The sequence below is a fragment of the Lichenostomus cassidix genome, chromosome 5 (genome assembly GCF_008360975.1).
Source record: "Lichenostomus cassidix isolate B80296 chromosome 5, HeHo_3.0, whole genome shotgun sequence".
In the NCBI taxonomy this organism is placed as follows: domain Eukaryota; kingdom Metazoa; phylum Chordata; class Aves; order Passeriformes; family Meliphagidae; genus Lichenostomus; species Lichenostomus cassidix.
The window spans coordinates 33,419,314-33,435,673 of NC_139486.1; the positions used below are offsets into that span (position 1 = coordinate 33,419,314).

Genomic DNA, 16,360 nt, shown 5'->3' on the forward strand with positions numbered 1-16,360 from the left:
CTTTGGGATAGCATGAGGACAATACTCATTCCCAGAGGCACACTTACCCAAAGGACACCTCTTACTGTGTACTACAGTGCTCCAGCACTGATGAAGCACTTTGTTCTTTCCCTGGAGAGCTGCTCCTTTGGATGGGCCGTGCATCCTGAATACACATCTTCAATTGCCACAGCCTGACTGCACCCAGTACAAACACTCCTCCACCTCAAGCCTCCCTGCTGCTGCCTCACTCAGAAGCAGAGCAATGCTTGCTCAGGAGCTGCTGGAGCCCTCTCCCAGTGGGGGGCTTCCAAATAATCTCTGAAGGACAGTGACACCACCGAAACAGTCTCTATATGAAAAAGATTAAGATAATTATTAAAATCTTACTAAAAAAAGTTTCAAAAGCTCTCTCCAGCAGCACATCATTTTGTTAACATATCAGACCATGAAAGCCAGCAACTCACCTAAGCAGAACAGCAATCTTCAATCCAAAGCATATGAGATCACTGAACACAATGGCAGAATGAGATAGGAACACATATTCCCCCTCCCAGCTCCTGTTAATGAAGGTGAGGCAAGAAAATAAAGGCAGAAGAGGAAGAGGTAGAATTTGGGATAGGGATATGTAGGTAGAAAAAGATATCAAGGAGTACTATAAGACTGCTTTTAAACTCCAAGCAAAATTTAACAAAAAACAGTATGTGATTTTATTCTCTATTTTCACCCACATGAGAAACACACTATCAAACACTGCAGTACTGTGCTAGCAGAGTTGAAACAGTGTAGCGAAAGGGACATCTATAATTGCAAGTTTGTAGTGACATACTGAAAGCAAACATCTGAAGCTAAAAATACAGAAATACAGAAGCACCACTTTGAAGTGGTCCATCACTAGACTTGGTCCTGAAGAGACAGTTGGGAGCTCTCCATCACGGTGTGCTAACAGCGGCTGTGTCAGCACCTTAAAACAAGTTGAACACATAGTGATAGTGCACAAGAAGATGGAATCAAAAATAATTTCTTTGAACTAAATGCATTACATCTAAGTATCACAAAGGATGTGCTGAAATTGGCACAAATGGTCTTAGGTAACATGTAAAAGTAAAAATAAAAAAAAATCCATTTAAAATCAGTTACCATCTTTTCAGTGACCTTGCATTATCTGGGAACCACCCTCACAGATCACAGTTCTGTTGTGCAGGGAGGTGTACAAACACAGCAGAAACACAGTCCCTTTCCCCAGCTACCCTGCAGGATACAAGCCTAGCAAGAGACTGCAGGAAGATGCAGGCAGTTGCACATGCAGAGTGCAAGGCAACAGGCAGACTCTGCTCAGGTGAGCCGGAAGAAATCTTGGCACATCACTGTGCCCACCAGATAGATCTCTGGCCACTGGCACTCTAGGACTTCCTCCTCACCTTACTGACCACTCTAACCAATATGGCAATAAGCACATTTTCAACTTTTCACACAGCCCTAGGACAAGTAAAGTATATAGACAGCAGTGGTGGAGATGCAACAAGATGCATAAGGTCCAAAGGGGTGAGAATAGCTCTTCCCTCCTAGGCTGAATCCAGAGTATACTGAAGAAACTCATTCTCATCAGAGGCTGTTTTTCTCCATTTCATGTGCCAGGAGCCATGGTGCAGACCTGCCTCTATTGCCCAGAACCACACAGGAATAGAGCCTGGAGACACTGTATAGTAATTGCTCGGGACCAAAATGAAAACCTTGCAAGGGGAGTAGTTTTTGGGTTGGATAGGTTTTGTGTTATTTTGACTGGGGGGGGCAGGAGGGAAGGAGTTTGAAGGTGGTGGTAGTAGTCATGTTTGTTTGTTCTGTGGTTTTTTAAAAAGGTCCTCCTGAGGCCAGAAAGACTTTTAGTTTTTCTGACCCCATCACAGGCCAAATATTGTGAACACACACCCTCCTCAGCTGCTGAGTACAGCATGCCTGCCAATTCATGGCGGGCAGCTGGGCAATGAAGTATTTTACCACTGCACAGCCTTTGCTTGCTGTGCTTGCATGTACTCACCCACTCTCACTCCTCATCCAGCAGGGCCCTCCATTTCAAAAGCTGCCCACACTTGATCCTCACCATGGCCCTCCTCCTCCCCAAGAAGGAAGAGCTCAAGTTACAACAGGCTTCATCTTAGGAGGTAAACATGAGGAAACAGAACAAAGGCTAGAGACAAGTGTGCTGGCACTGCCCTCCTGTCAGGGTATAAAGGGGAGAGCCAGTGAAGCTCTCAGGAAAGCTGTCTCATTGCTCCTAAGAGAAGTGGCTGAAGAATGCAGCAAGGGATGTCTCTGCCTGGAAACCCCAAGTGCTGCAGCAATGCATCTGCAGGGCCAGAAGCTAAAGCCCCTTGACCTTGCCTATGAAGTTGGTGATCTGGCAGGTGGAGGGAGAGCACAGGCACTGTACACTAGGACAAGAGGGTACCGCGATAGCAAGAAGACATTGAGCCTGCTGTGACATACTGATTTTCTACCATGTATGAACCAAATGTTAAGTACTAATACATCACACCTTCAATGCCACCAGCTGCCCTGGAAGTTGCACCCAACACCACCGTCTTCTGCCACAACTTGCAAAGAGAAGGCTCCTTTATGACAGCAATCACCACCCTAAGCAAGGCACACCAGCTCACATCCATGGGGCTCTGAGGTGCTGCCTTGCTGTGGAAAGACCATAAGGTGCCAGCTCGGGCTTGGCACAAGAGGCATTGTGGCAGTTGTGCCAGCCTTGCCCTGGGTCCCCTCCACCCACCCCTGGGCCATCAGCAGTAACTACCTCTCACAGGACTGCAGGCAGAAGTTGTTCCAAGCTCTGCAATCAGAGGATATTCCACTTCAAGTGCTTCAGTTACTGTAAGCGGTTCACTAATTACAGTAGTAACAGTTGGATTATGGCCAGTTAATAGCTTTAAAGAAACAAGCCATTATAAAAGGGGGAGGGAAATACTCCTTTGGGTTTAGGATAGAAACAGATTTCAGCAGTCCACTCTGTAGGAAGCTGTTTAGTAGATGGTTTGGTCAGACTATTTGCAACACTCTGCAACAGCAAGGAGCTGTGTAATGTGTCACTAAATTACATGCTGCCACATGAAAATTATCAGTGTTGGAGGAGGTGTGTTTGCAGGAACAGAAGGTCTTCTGTTAATGCGTTGATCCTGTGAGTTCCAACACCCTCTCCATGACTGGACCCAAAAGACATGACGCAGGAAGGTGTGTGCACGCTAAGTTACTGATATGGTATCAAGCCTGAAATGCTCTATTTCACCATGCAAGTCATGAATACAGGTCTTTTAGAAAGTCTTAAGAGAGACCTGCTGACTTGAACCAAACAGCTGAATGCAACTACCCACAAAACCAAAAGCCAAAGGCACTCACCAAAAAGAGCAGAAATTTCCTTTCACTAGTAATTGTTGCCAGCATCGGAAGGACCAGAAATCCACACAATTAACAGAAAGGGAGGCTCCCTGCACACCTGACACATACATCTCCTCACTCTTTCACAGTCTGACTATGGAGCAGTCTGCAGAAGAGCAACTGTACCAATGGATTCCTGCAAGAAGTCCTATCCCAATGGAGAGACTGCAACAAGGACTGCCAGCTCTGGAAGATGACATTTTTTGTGGCCATGCCTTTTCTGAGAAAGGCAAGAAGACTCCCATATATGAGGAAGGCAAAATTCTCAGATACACAGCCTCCCCACCTTAAAGGCCACCTTCCACAAAAGAGGAAAGCAATATCCTACTTTACAGAAGAAATCCCCAGTGTGTTGAAACCACAATGAAGGCAACAATACTCATTCACAGGTGACTACCTTGATGGTATTGCCAGCAGTACACCATGGCCCTGTGGGTCTGGTAGCTCTGCCTAATAAAGAAAAGCCAATCCTTTGCACCACCACCAGCCAATTTTACACCTCTATTTGCCCTGGGAAAAGCAGGTCCCTACATCTCTTGGTAGCCCTCACCCACTACAGCCAGCCCTCAGTGGTGACACACCACCACTGCAACCCCTGCACAAGCTCTTCAGTTATTCCCCTTGCCCCTCCTCAGCAGTATCTTGCTCTACTTGGTCTCCTTGTTCTCTTTTCCCTTCAGAGGTCTTCAGCTGAGGACTGGCAGAAACTGAGCTTGGTATCACTGGCTGGAGGGTGAGGATTTCTGGCAAGAGAAAACCAGTGGATCTGGGCATCTTGCCCAGAGTGAGTTCACACTTGGCTCACCACAGCTGGAAATAGTCTCATCTCTGGCCAGAGTTCCCCAACGGCCCGAAAAAACCCTTGGGAAACAGCAAGTTTCCACATGCTGGCCATTTTGAAAGAGACTGAAACACTGATGTTCATGACTGTACTCCCCCGCTGCCCCCACCCAGCCTTCTCTGCACAGCGCAGCCGCCTGCAAGTGCCACTGCCAAAGGGTGCCTGATGAGCAAGCACTGACGAAGCACAGGGTCTCTCGCTTTGTGTGCAGAACCAGGTGTGGCCAAGACCAATGCTTCCTCTGGAGATGCTCCGCTTGTACAGCAACACCACAAGCAGGGCTACAGGGAAGGCAGAGCTTGAACAAATAACCCCTCACACTCCTTTTGACACCACACGCTTGCAACTGAGCTACTGCTCTCCCCTACTTCATAGGTGGGAGATGTCCACATCTCCCAAACCAGATAAGACATGTAGGAAACTCACCCAGAAGCACAAATATGCTCAAAAGTTAGGAACTGATTCTGGCTGCAAAGTTTTCCTTAGGAAATTAAGTATTTTCCGTTGCGATAAAGCCTGGCATAGATGTGGTCTAAGCAGCTTTAAACAGGCTCCTTTTTTTGGCATTGTTTAGCAGTTAAGAAATTAGCTTGCTTTTTTTTCACCCATGAGTCAAATTTTACAGTTTTCTTGGGGATAATACATTTAACTAGCAGAACTAACTTACCATGTACTGAAGAGCAGATTTAAATAAATCGAGGGGGTAACAGGTAAGTAAGTACTTGGGTAGCAAAAGAAGCTTGGCTTCTGTAGAGCCAAGGAATCTGGCCAGGAAAAAGGGCTCTGGGATGTACACATCATTTTCCATGAAGGAAAGAGCACTCAGCTGGGACGCAGAGACCATACATGGTTCTCTCACTCTCTCATCTCTCAGAGGCCTTTATGGGCCAGCTCCAGCAGTGAAGATGTAACAGCACAACTTCCATTTACAGCAGCAGAGAAGTTCAAGTGCTTAGCATCATATGCTGCAGTGAGGAGTAGCAAGCTCCCTGGCCACCTGATTTAAAGGACATGGAAAGCAGACATGGAAAGAAGTCGTTCCTCCACTGCCAGTTGGCCTTGGCTCAGCACCTCTGTAGGACATGAGAGTCATCCTGAGCTTTATAAAAGGAAACGTAAGTATTCTGTGTGAAATTTCTCCAGCCATCCAGTACTGTACCTGGAAGAAGCAGAATAAACCGGTTGCCCATCCATGCTGTGCTGCATGACAGATACAAGATTTCACAAGGGTCACTCTGAAAAATGAGGGTGATGCACAGGACACATGAACAGAGCCCACCTCTGCTATCCTGAAGGGCAGGCTCTACACTGCAGCACTGCAGTCACTGCAAAGTCAAGTAGACTGCTAAAGAAGCAATCAGCTGATCCATCAAGTCATCTCTGCCTTCCCATTGTCCACATAAGCTATCTAGGAGGATGTGGAAAAAGTTGCTGCTTAAGAAGTCTGCCCTGCAGCCTCACCTGCCTATCAACTATCCACGCTGGTGTGTTTCCGTAAGATTTCCCAGCAGCCCAGGATGGCTGGTGTTCAGAGACCTGAACCACTGGAGCGGTTGAAACCACTCCAACCTGACAGACAGGTGAAACGGAGACATACATCAGTGGTGTCCACCGCAGTGAGTGTAGCCAAGGTATGCTCTTTTTGCTTGCCAACACTTCCCATCTTGGCTCTAATACAATAGAAAAAAATGACAGGTTTGCTGTCATTTCTCACACCACAGGGTTGAACACATTTCCAGTCTACATAGATAGAATGACAAATCAAAGACTCATCTGCATGAGCGACCAAAATCCCCACATATGCACACATACCCAGCCCTGCCAATGGAAGCTGTTTCAGAACACTGGGGGTGAGAATGTATCTGCAGAGTCTCATTCATGCTGTAGTGCTTCAAAGCAGCCCTGAATTTGGAAACAGACAAGAGAAGACAACTGCAGGTAAAAGCGTGAGGACAGCAAGCTGTAGTACATTATGAGAGCTGGCTTTCAAAGGCCTGATCCAGCCCTTACCAATAGGATACACTAATTGCCAGCTGAACGGCAAAGACACAACGACAGGAAACCAGCACAGGGAAAAAAGGGTTCTGTTTTATTGCCTAATAGGGAGCCGAGAGGTTAAACTGGCACCAGGCCACACCACAAACATCCTATGACCAAGTTCTGCTCTCATACAGTACAGGAATAAGAGCAGGGAAGGCAATGGCAGGAGGGGAACAGGAAGTGAGTTTTTTAAAATTAATCATATTAATGCTAGTACTTTTGCTCACCTAAGCATTTTCTGGATTGGCCCAAGAAGTCCCCAGTTCTGTCTCAGGGATCTGGGTGACTACTGGGAACCTGAATGTCAGTCTCCCATGCTGCAGTCCAAAAAAAGTGGTGGGTGGCTCCACAGACTTCAATAGAGGACTTTTCTGGCATGACTAACACCAGTCAGACAGCACTGCTGCTGACAAGTCTATCTCACCACTCTCCACCAACTCATCCCAACAGATTCAATCTCTGAGTAAAATGCTTCAGCCCCAAAACCCCAAATCTTATGCCTCTGTGAAGGAAAGGTGACTACCTTTCTCACTGAAGTTAAGTTTTCCCACCCTGGCAGCTGTCAAGCATATTACACATGCTTTTTCCCCCTTTCAGGAACAGTTCACATATGGCTTTGAGGGGATGACAGGGTTTTACATTGCTACAGAAGATTTGTAGAAGTCATGCTAAGTGCGTTCCTTATGGTAACCATCATGTTTCCAACAGTAACACACAGCAACAAATAATTTTTATATACTCATACAGAAGAAGAGCAAACTCTGTTGCACTGTCTCCCATCCTCAACAAACACCACTTCTTCGATTGTGCAAAATACCTCTAAAAATCAGAGCAGTACATCCAGCAAGCCCCTGGGGCAGACAAAACACTTGAAAGTAAGACCAGTCCACTGTATGTTGTATTTTTGCAGCTTCTCAATGTTTCCCCAGACAGTTCTCCAGCCTCTTTTCTACACTGACTGTTTTCTGCACCTCATTGTCAGAAAGAGCACAGCCATTCTCTGACAGCATAAGCGCACCCCAGAGAACAGCCTAAGTGTCAGGCACAACAGTGATAATCCACAGCCAGATGGAAAATACTCTCAGTCCTTCACCAGCACAGCCGTGCAAGTTTTCACCATCTCTGTCACTGTTGCTTGTGCCAACCTTAAGAACTCCAGATCAATGTTTTAGTGGATTCCAGTGAGGTGCCACAGAAAAACACACAGGCTCACAACGTGGCTGGGGAGGCCAACCGAACCCTGCTCCTCCTCCACTTAACAATTCATGAGAGCTGCACCTCTCACACAGCACACGAGAAGAGCAAAGTGCCTACAGCAGGAGCAGCTGGGACCTCAGGGCTAGAAAGAACACTTACCATTCACTGGGTCACCACTGTAACATACACAGCTTCTAAAAATATGATTCCAGTGTTCATGAACACCTTTACTGAACAGGTTTACTGCCCCCCGTGCTCAGTTACCACCCAGTTATACTTGAATTATGCACAGACAACACCATCTCATACATGTGCTTCCTTCTGAGGTAACAAGTTCTCACCTTCTACACAATAAAACTGGTTTCCAAGCAGCTTCTACTTAAGGATGTTTAAGTAGCATGCCACACGCCCCAAGCTATGAGCACTGCAAGCGGTCAGGGCAGAAAACAATGTTATCCTCTCTAGCCTTTGCACTTAATGCACTGAAAAAAATGTCATCACTAAATCACATGCACAAGAATTTAAACTGGTTGCCTGAAGCAGTCAGCAAGAAATTCCCCAGACAGACATACTTTACATCACTGGGCTGGTAGCTGGATGCCTTTGAAGTGTTTCACCCTTTCCTAGAGGATTGGAAGGAAAAGTTCAGAACAGATTGGTGATCAGCTCTCACAAGCTGATCCTTGGGATCTCTTATAGACTCCCCCTGAAGGAATCTGCAGGCTCCTTTTTAACCCATGCCTGTTTTCTCCTTAGTCTTCCCCCTTACACAGGATTCTGAATAGGAGGGTAAGTCACTGCAAAACACACATGCCTCATTCATCATCCACCATGAGGTTGCAATAAATACAATTCTCTTGTTAAACAAGAGAATTTAGTCCTGACTAAATCTGATCACAGAAAGTATGAGGCAGCTCCCATACTCAAGAACAAATAACTGATCTACAAAGCCAGGTATTTCCAGAGTTCCCTACAGCAACTTTTGAGTTTAATATTTTGAAAAGCAAGTATCTGGCAACAAGCTACCTATGTTAAACAACAAAACAACAAAAGCTTGATCTTAAAGATAGGAGATATCTGGTGACCTATACCGCCTGCCTGTTTGAAAGCAGAAGAGCAAAGAAATTTTAGCAAACCAGTTTATGAGTGGTATCACACCTTTTTTTGGGTCCACGGCACCTATCACAACAGCAGCTTTCTGGAAGTCTAGACACCTTTCTCAACATAGACCCTATCTGGACAAGAGGACACTCAATCCAAGTGAAAAGGACGCTACAGCTGTGGCTTTTACATTTTGTCAGACATAATAGCACACTCATACCATCTGATCTGAGCATGCTTACCAGCAGGCTTGGAGGTGGGGTGTTTCCATGACCGCCCTCTTCAATGGGTATTTTCCATCATTAACAACCCAACCTCAAAGAGAGGGGTGATCAGCACAGCAAAATTCAAGTCATAAGGGCAGTAATACCTGCTGGATGCAGACACAGCATGGCCACGAGACCCATGGCTTTTTAGGTGATGCAATCACCCTTTTATTTGTGTGTATCTTTACATGCAGTGCATGGCACAGAGTAGTGAGAGGGGTTTCGGGAGACTTCAGTTTCTAACAGGGAATTTCTGTAAATTCATTCACGAACAACTGTACTTAGTAAGCTCTTCTTTGGTGCAGAAAAGGTGCTCCCAAAGTCTGTGCTATCACTGCTTCTGCAGGACCATAAATCTGACCAGTGCAGTTCTCTAAACCAGATATATCATTTACTGCCACATTGTCACAGAGGTGCCAACATGGTGAGGCAGACAGCAGTGGATAAAGACAAGGCACATTAATTTCATCAATTTGATTTCTGATTTTTTTTTAATGAAAACAAGCACTACTGTAATTCCTAACAGCATTTAAGTTGCATACAGCTGTCTTCTACATGCTGCAAATGAACACCGCTTCCTACTCCTATTGTCAAGACTGCAGCTGTCAGGTCAAAATGCAACTTGGCATTTAAAGTTTCCCTGCCAGCTCTACAGTTGAGACAAGTTGCTTCAGGCCAGATTTTAAAATAAACCTGAATGAGGCCGTACCTTGAACAACGAGCTCATTAAAGGAGAATGGCCCACATGAGAGCCTGCTGTACGCAGGGTCTGAAGGCTAACCCCTACCAGCACCCCCAAACAAAGCCAGCTTCACCCCAGTGTTATTCCTGACACTCAGGAGACAGTGGCCAGAGGCTGTCCTTCAGACCATTACCCTTCACCTCATCTGTGAAGATGAGCCAGGCATGCTGAGCACCAAGTGGCTCACCTAGTCCCTCACACCAAATCCAGCTCCTTCACCAGCCCATCAGGAAAAGTCTGAATGCTGCAGCTGGTAACTTGTCATCAGGAGGGAGAAATGTCCTTGTGGGCACAAGTGACAATCTCTTGGCTACTGAACACCCACATATGTACTTTTTACATGGCAAGCTTGTCAATCTCAACAGCTAGGTGAGTCCATGGCAAAGGCTTTCAGCAAGTTTTGCTTTGTAAATCTGGGAAACAGCAGGATAAATCTTGTTATGCCTTGGCTAGTGCTACTTTGAGGCTTGACTCCAGGCAGGAAAGAAGAGAAGGCAGAGGAAAGAAAAGGCTGTTAGAAGAAATTGCTGAGATGAGTTCAACAGTTGAAACTACTGAGATGTAGTTTAAAGGAGAAAGTATTTTAATCCCCAGAAGAGACCCCCTGCTCCTGCACAAAAGATTGCCAGCTGAACGTGCAGAGGCTTATATCAGGTGAAAAGTAGCTGTATTTGTTCTGCACATTGTACTTTCTTTGCTGCTTATGAATAGCAATGCTGTGACGAGCTCTTTAAAGCCTCTTAGAAAGTCACTTCTGATAGACATGAAAAATTGGCTTCACATGGAAAGCTGCCTTCCTCCCAGGAACTGTCACCTTATCTCTACACTGAAAAACAGTAGCTTCCTAGGAAGGGGCAGGTAGGAAAAGGTGTGAAACCAGTCCTTCTCTGTATCATATTCAAGAGGCCAACTTTCACCCTCCAAATATGAAATTCTTTCTGCAGTTGGCCTGTTTACCCATTTCAAAGTACCATCCCAGACAGCGAAGCTTGTTGTATGTGTCTCATTGCAGATAGGAAACCTGCAAACCAGCTCCCAAAAGCTCTGCAAACTTGTCCTTATAATGCTCCTGGTAGAGGCCTTTACTAAAATTCAGTACATCGTCCCACTTCTGACATCTGCCATGAGTTCTGCTGAGCCCATGCAGCCAGACGGGGAGCTGGACTTAATTCATATTTGAGTAACATCACTAGACTGCTTGCTTCCCAAGTCTCAATTAGCCCCAGCTGGACAAAGCTTGGCAGGACAGCAATGTAGCACAGCTATCCGCAGCCTACAGGGCCTTACTGAGCCAGGACACAGGGGGCTGGGCTGGAAACAGCCAAACACTTCTTGCACAGATATTTGCTCGCTGCATTATTGGCCATGCCACCATATCAGACATGCTGTGCTTGCTCCCAGAGAGGGCCCAAGAAGCAAAGCTTCAAGTCTGCCTCACCAGCTGGCCTCAGTGTTATAAATAATAATAATAATAATGACAATAATTCAGTAGTACTTCAATCAGACTTAGGTGAATAAAAACCTAAAACATGTGAGTCAACAAGAAAAGACTGAGCCTGAAAAGAATCTACAGGAATATTTGGTGGAATCTACAGGAATATCTCTCCTGGTCATCTCAATAAGCTATTAACTAGCATGTACGGTACTGAACATTTAACTTTCATTAATGCATTGATTTCATTTCACAGGTAAGAAGGACTGACAGTTCTACTACACCACACATTGCAGGTTTATGCTTGGTAGGTACTGTTTCCTTCTCACCTCTGAAGGAAGCAAGCCCCAAGACCCCAGAAGGGCTTTTGGTCACATTCAGACCCCCAGAAGAACAAAACTGTCCCTCAGTATCTGCACAGCCTGCCCAGGCTGGGTTCCAGTCACCAACCCCTGAGGGGGCATTAGCCTGGTGGGTTGCAACTGGGAAGAGCCATCACTCCCAGACCTGACCTTCCTAACTACAGACACCAGAGGAGTGGGTCACAATAACACATGGAGCTTGCACCCACTGCAGAAGCAAACAGCTTCAGGTGTCCATCAGCAGGAAGAGAAACACCAAGTGACCCCACCACCAGTGACATATAACTATACAGAGTCCTCCAGTCCAGCAAGCTAGAGAGTGACTCAAAGCACATCAAATTCAACTGGTAGCTGTCGACCCGCACAAGAAGTTGGCTTTGATTATTTTGAAACAGATGTATTCATTACTTAAAACTCCCTCTTGGCTTCTTCCCTCTGCACAAGTAACCCAAGTTAACAGAGCAGCTCTCTGTCACCCTCTTGTGATAGGACCAAGAGGACTTAAAATCTCCTGGACGGAGGTAATACCAAAGGAGCATTACATTTACAGCATGTACTACAGTCTCGAGTTTGAGACTTCTTTTGAGTTCAAAGGATCCCCTCCTGCTTCTGACAACCGAATCAGCGTCCTACTACATATAAAATATTTTATCTCACTCTGCAGCATAAAAGGCAAAAAACCCCACAGCACGACGATCATTTCCCTTCTCAGCCTGTGAGCAAGGCTGCCGATCTTGCTCTGGGCCCAAATAGCTGCTTCTAGATGTATTGGCCAGATAACAGGCGTAGGACTGGAAACAGAGATTGCAGCCAGGCAGATCTTTTGAAAAGGAAGAAACTTCCCTCCTCAAAGGAATAGCGCTCTGACTTCCGATAAGCCGTCCAGCACTCACAGCCCAGACCAAGCCTGCATTCCTTGCTTTTCCTTTGCTGAAATATAACCTCACACACTATCAACTCCTTCTCCAATAAATACCCTTGTACGTACACTTTAGTCCTCATGCTGTCTACTCTCACCACTGAAGTCCCTGAGCAAGGAAACTACTGACAGCAGCTCTACAGCTATCACCTACAATTAACTCATCAGGTCCAGAGGAAAGACTTCTCAGTGGCACCATTTCAGACATCTCTGAACAGGAAAACCTGAAAAACTTTGATCTGGAAGTAGAGGAGGGGAAGAGGAGAAGGGTTAAAGAGGAATAATCATCTCACTATTGTGCTCTCCTTCCCAATTGTTCCCAGCTTCCTCCAGAAAGCCCTGCACCTCAGGCTACATTATATATGTAAATATATACTTTGTGCATAAAAAAGCAGTATCATCCCCCCTCTCAGGGAAGGTGTGGGGTTCTTCTGTCTGCTCACAGCATGGGGAGGGCAAGGCACGATCCAAAACGCAAGCCCACCGAGGAGTGACGGGCTGGGGAGCTGGCAGGAGCCTGCTGCACCCCGAAGTGCCCCTGCCATGCCAGCACGAGAGTTGTTCCAAATTCTGCTTTACTGTTGTCTGATAGAGTGACTAAAACGGAAATGTTTCAGGGATTAGGATTCCTGAGTGATCTAATACAGGATGCTTTTGGTTTAAAGGAGGAGGAGAAAAAAATATAACTAGCGAGCGGCGAGGCTGGAGCTCCTCCTGAGCTCCCCTCCCCACCGCCACCCTTTCGGTTTAAAAAAGGGCTGAATGTTACCATTTTTGGACATGAGCTCCGCGCAAGCCCTGCCCTAAACCACACCATTCAAACCAGAAGCCAGTTACTGTCCCGCCGCCGGCCGGCGGGGCCGGGGCGCGGGCGGCGGCGGAGGGGTGCGGGGGGGATGCGGAGAGGCCCCGCCACCGCCCGCCGGCGTCCTCGCTCCGCCCGGGCGCACCTGCGGGCCGGGAGCCGGTGACCCGGCCGACATCTGTTGCTGCGGGGGACCCGCCGCCGCACCTCCCTCCCTCCCTCCCTCCCTCCCTCCCCGCCCCGCCATCACCTGCCCGCCCCGCCCGCCCCCGCGGCCCCGCCGCCTCGCCTCGCCTCGCCCCGCCACGCCGCGCAGCGCAGCGCCAGCCCCCGGCCGGGCGCGCAGCGGCCCCGCCGCGGCGGGAGAGGGGGCGGCGGGCCGGGTCCCGGCAGCCCCGCGGGATGTGCGCCAGGAGAGAGGGCAGGGGAGCGCCCACCTTCCTCTGCTGCTTCTCCCAGGCTGGGTCGAGGAGCAGGTCCCGGTCCCAGTCCTCCTCGGGCTGCATGTAGTCGTTGGTCTGCTGCGGGTCGTAGTGATCCATGGCTGCGGCCGCTGCTGCCCGTCCCGTCGCGTCGCGTCCCGCCGGTGCCGCTGCCCGCTGTGCCCGTCCCGGCCCCGCGGCCGCTCAGCCCGAGCGCGCGGCGGCGGCGCCCGCTCCCACCTCTCCGCCTCGGCCGCGCGCAGCGCCGCGGGGGCGGTACGCCCCGCCCACCGCCCGCCTCCCCGCTTCTCATTGGCCGCGATCCACGCGGCAGAGCCCGGGCCTCCGAGCGACGGCCTCACTCATTGGTCCTCACGCGCGCCCGTCACGGGATCCTTTTGCCACGATAGGCGGTTTGCGGCAGCCCCGCCCTACTCGCGGCCCCGCCCGTCACCTCCCCGGCGCGGGATGGAGGCCGCGGCTGGCAGCGCTGGGCTGGGCCGGGCCGGTGCCGTGCCGTGTGGTGCCGTGCGATGTGGGGAATCCCAGCGCCGCTTTCGGGACATTCGTCTTTCAAGGGCTCCGCGGCTGGATGGGGCGCGGGAGCCTGGGAGGCTGTACTGGACGCGTCCTCACGGGCGGGTTAGGCAGGGTTCGGGCGGCTTTTTCTCACAGAATCTTCTGAATTGGAAGAGACCCACAGGAATCATCGAGTCCAAGTCCTGGCCCCGCACAGGACACCCCAAGAGTCACACCCTGTGCCTGAGAGCATTGACCAAACGCTTCTTGAACTCTGTCAGGCTTGGTGCTGTGACCACTTCCCTGGGTTCCAGTGCCCAGCCACCCGCTGGGTGAAGAGCCTTTTCGTAATACCCAACATAAACTTTCCCTGGCACAGTTCTAGGTGCCTCAAATCCTGTCACTGTGAGGATGTTTTCATGTGGCACAGCTGGTGGCCCATCCTGCCCCGAAGTGAGGGTGCTCAGTCACAGCCTCACAGTCCTGTTGCCCGACTCAAAACAGCTTCCTTGTGGGGTCACGCAGGTGTGCCCACACCTAGGATGCAAAAAAAAGGGCTGTGTTACCCTGTTGCTGACTGGTAACCGCTGGTCAAGATTGGGATTGCCAGCGCTCCTTACGCCCAGAGTCAGCACGTGCAGCCTGGGGCATCCAGTGCTGCACCAGGGCCTCAGACACACCTGCTGCTGTCTGCCCACAAATATCCTGTTTGACAGGAAAACACTAAATTAAAGTGCGCTTGGCTCACCTAGCAGCTTCCTGGAAGGGAAACACAACACGTTAAGGAGTGCACCAACATGCAAACACTATACATGGGCTTCTGTCAGTTAAACGAGTAGAGGGGGCAAAAGGACAGCAGCATTGTTTGTTCCCCCAGTAGTTTCGCTGAGAAGCACTGAGGCATCTCTCACAAAAGTGAGAGGAAGCACAAGGAAACACCGTTCCACAACACCGTGCAGGGCAGAGTGAGTCTGTGTCCCAGTTCATCCCATACAGAGGAAGGAGAGAGTATGGGGCCCAGGAGTGTGGCAGAGAGGGTGCTGAGAATGGACTGGAAGGATGCTGCAAAGCACTAGGTTGAATAGAACTGAAATGTTGCACATCAAGCTGGATTTAGCACTGAATTATACCAATGAGCTCCACCTACAAAAAAAAGGAATTTTTTTCCTGCTTCTTAACAAACACTGGAGGTGAGATTGGATATGTTCTTGGCATAAATAACTGTGCACTTTATTGAACAGGTGCATGGTATAATGGTATAATGGTATAATGGTATAATGGTACTCTGTATGGTACTCTGCCTTCATATATCATGTGATGCTCCTTATGTACCCTTGCAGACATCCAAAACACAAATATAGTTACCAGAATTATAACAGTTCTGCACCATTCAGAGACTTGTATTCACTCTATCATGCATCACTTGAGATGGAGAAAGATTATTTAAATATTAAGTACAGTAACATTCATGATTTTGTGGAGGAATGGCCAATTTTTATTTCTTACAACCACTCAATGAACACCCAGTAACAGAAGCTGTGAACCGACAGCCACAGCTTGATCACATGACAGAGACAACAAAGATGTCTAAAAGTTTTGTACCTTCTAGTTTTCATTATTTATGAAGACACTTTCCACAAGGAATCTGGAAGAATATGGGAATTGGTAGAGATCTTGGGGAAAAAAAGTAGGAGGGAAACAAACATATTCCTTGAAAGAAGTTCTAGGCTTTGTATTTTAAGGCAGGGGTTCTACTTGCTTCCCCACCCTGATATTTTAAGAGCCTATTATTGAAAGCCACTCTTCAGAGCTTCGCAAATGTTGTTAGAGGTCTCAGATGCCATTTAGTGAGTGGGGATTTTCAGTATTTCCCAGGAAATGCTCAGCAGCATGGAGATACAAGCCCTAAGACATGCGGTGGGTTTCTGTGAGGCTGAATCTTCCAGATACTGCCTCTTTGGTTACTTGGAGTTGAGTCACAAAGCAACTATCCCCATAGTCATAATGTTATTGTTCTTACCTGCATAAAATGCACCCAGTGATCTCTTACAGAGTCTGGTGATACTATAAATAGGAAAATGCTTTTAGATGCCAGTATCCAGTTCATGTACCTATTTCTTCTTGCACAGTGCAGAGGATGGACTAGACAATATCAACATAAGTGCAATAAATGTTATAAAAGAACTATTGAGACATTTCTAGTGAATTAGAGCCTCTCTCCTATTTGTCCCTGACATTTATATTTCTAACTTCATTATCCTTTCTTCTCACAATTCCTTTTTGGATTTCTGGGAAAT

The 16,360-nt window shown here is 48.0% G+C and overlaps 1 protein-coding gene and 1 long non-coding RNA gene across 6 annotated transcripts in view; both read right to left on the bottom strand.

Moving 5' to 3' along the window:
- The window catches only part of ACTN1 (actinin alpha 1), a 93,130-nt gene extending 79,323 nt beyond the window's left edge, over positions 1–13,807 (bottom strand). For 3 of the 5 annotated variants that reach the window (XM_085062141.1, XM_085062142.1, XM_085062145.1), the window contains exon 1: positions 13,560–13,806. In XM_085062141.1, the coding sequence (XP_084918267.1) occupies positions 13,560–13,664 (105 nt within the window). In that variant the 5' untranslated portion in view covers positions 13,665–13,806. Of the gene's footprint in view, positions 1–13,559 lie in introns of all 5 variants that reach the window. The other 2 variants (XM_085062143.1, XM_085062140.1) reach the window with 2 other exon arrangements.
- LOC146436298 (uncharacterized) lies at positions 942–13,307 on the bottom strand. The gene is made up of 3 exons (XR_014852618.1): positions 12,761–13,307; positions 12,468–12,556; positions 942–10,448 (listed from the first exon to the last, which is right to left on the bottom strand). It is a non-coding gene; the product is annotated as an uncharacterized LOC146436298 (long non-coding RNA).
- Positions 13,808–16,360: the final 2,553 nt, after the last annotated feature.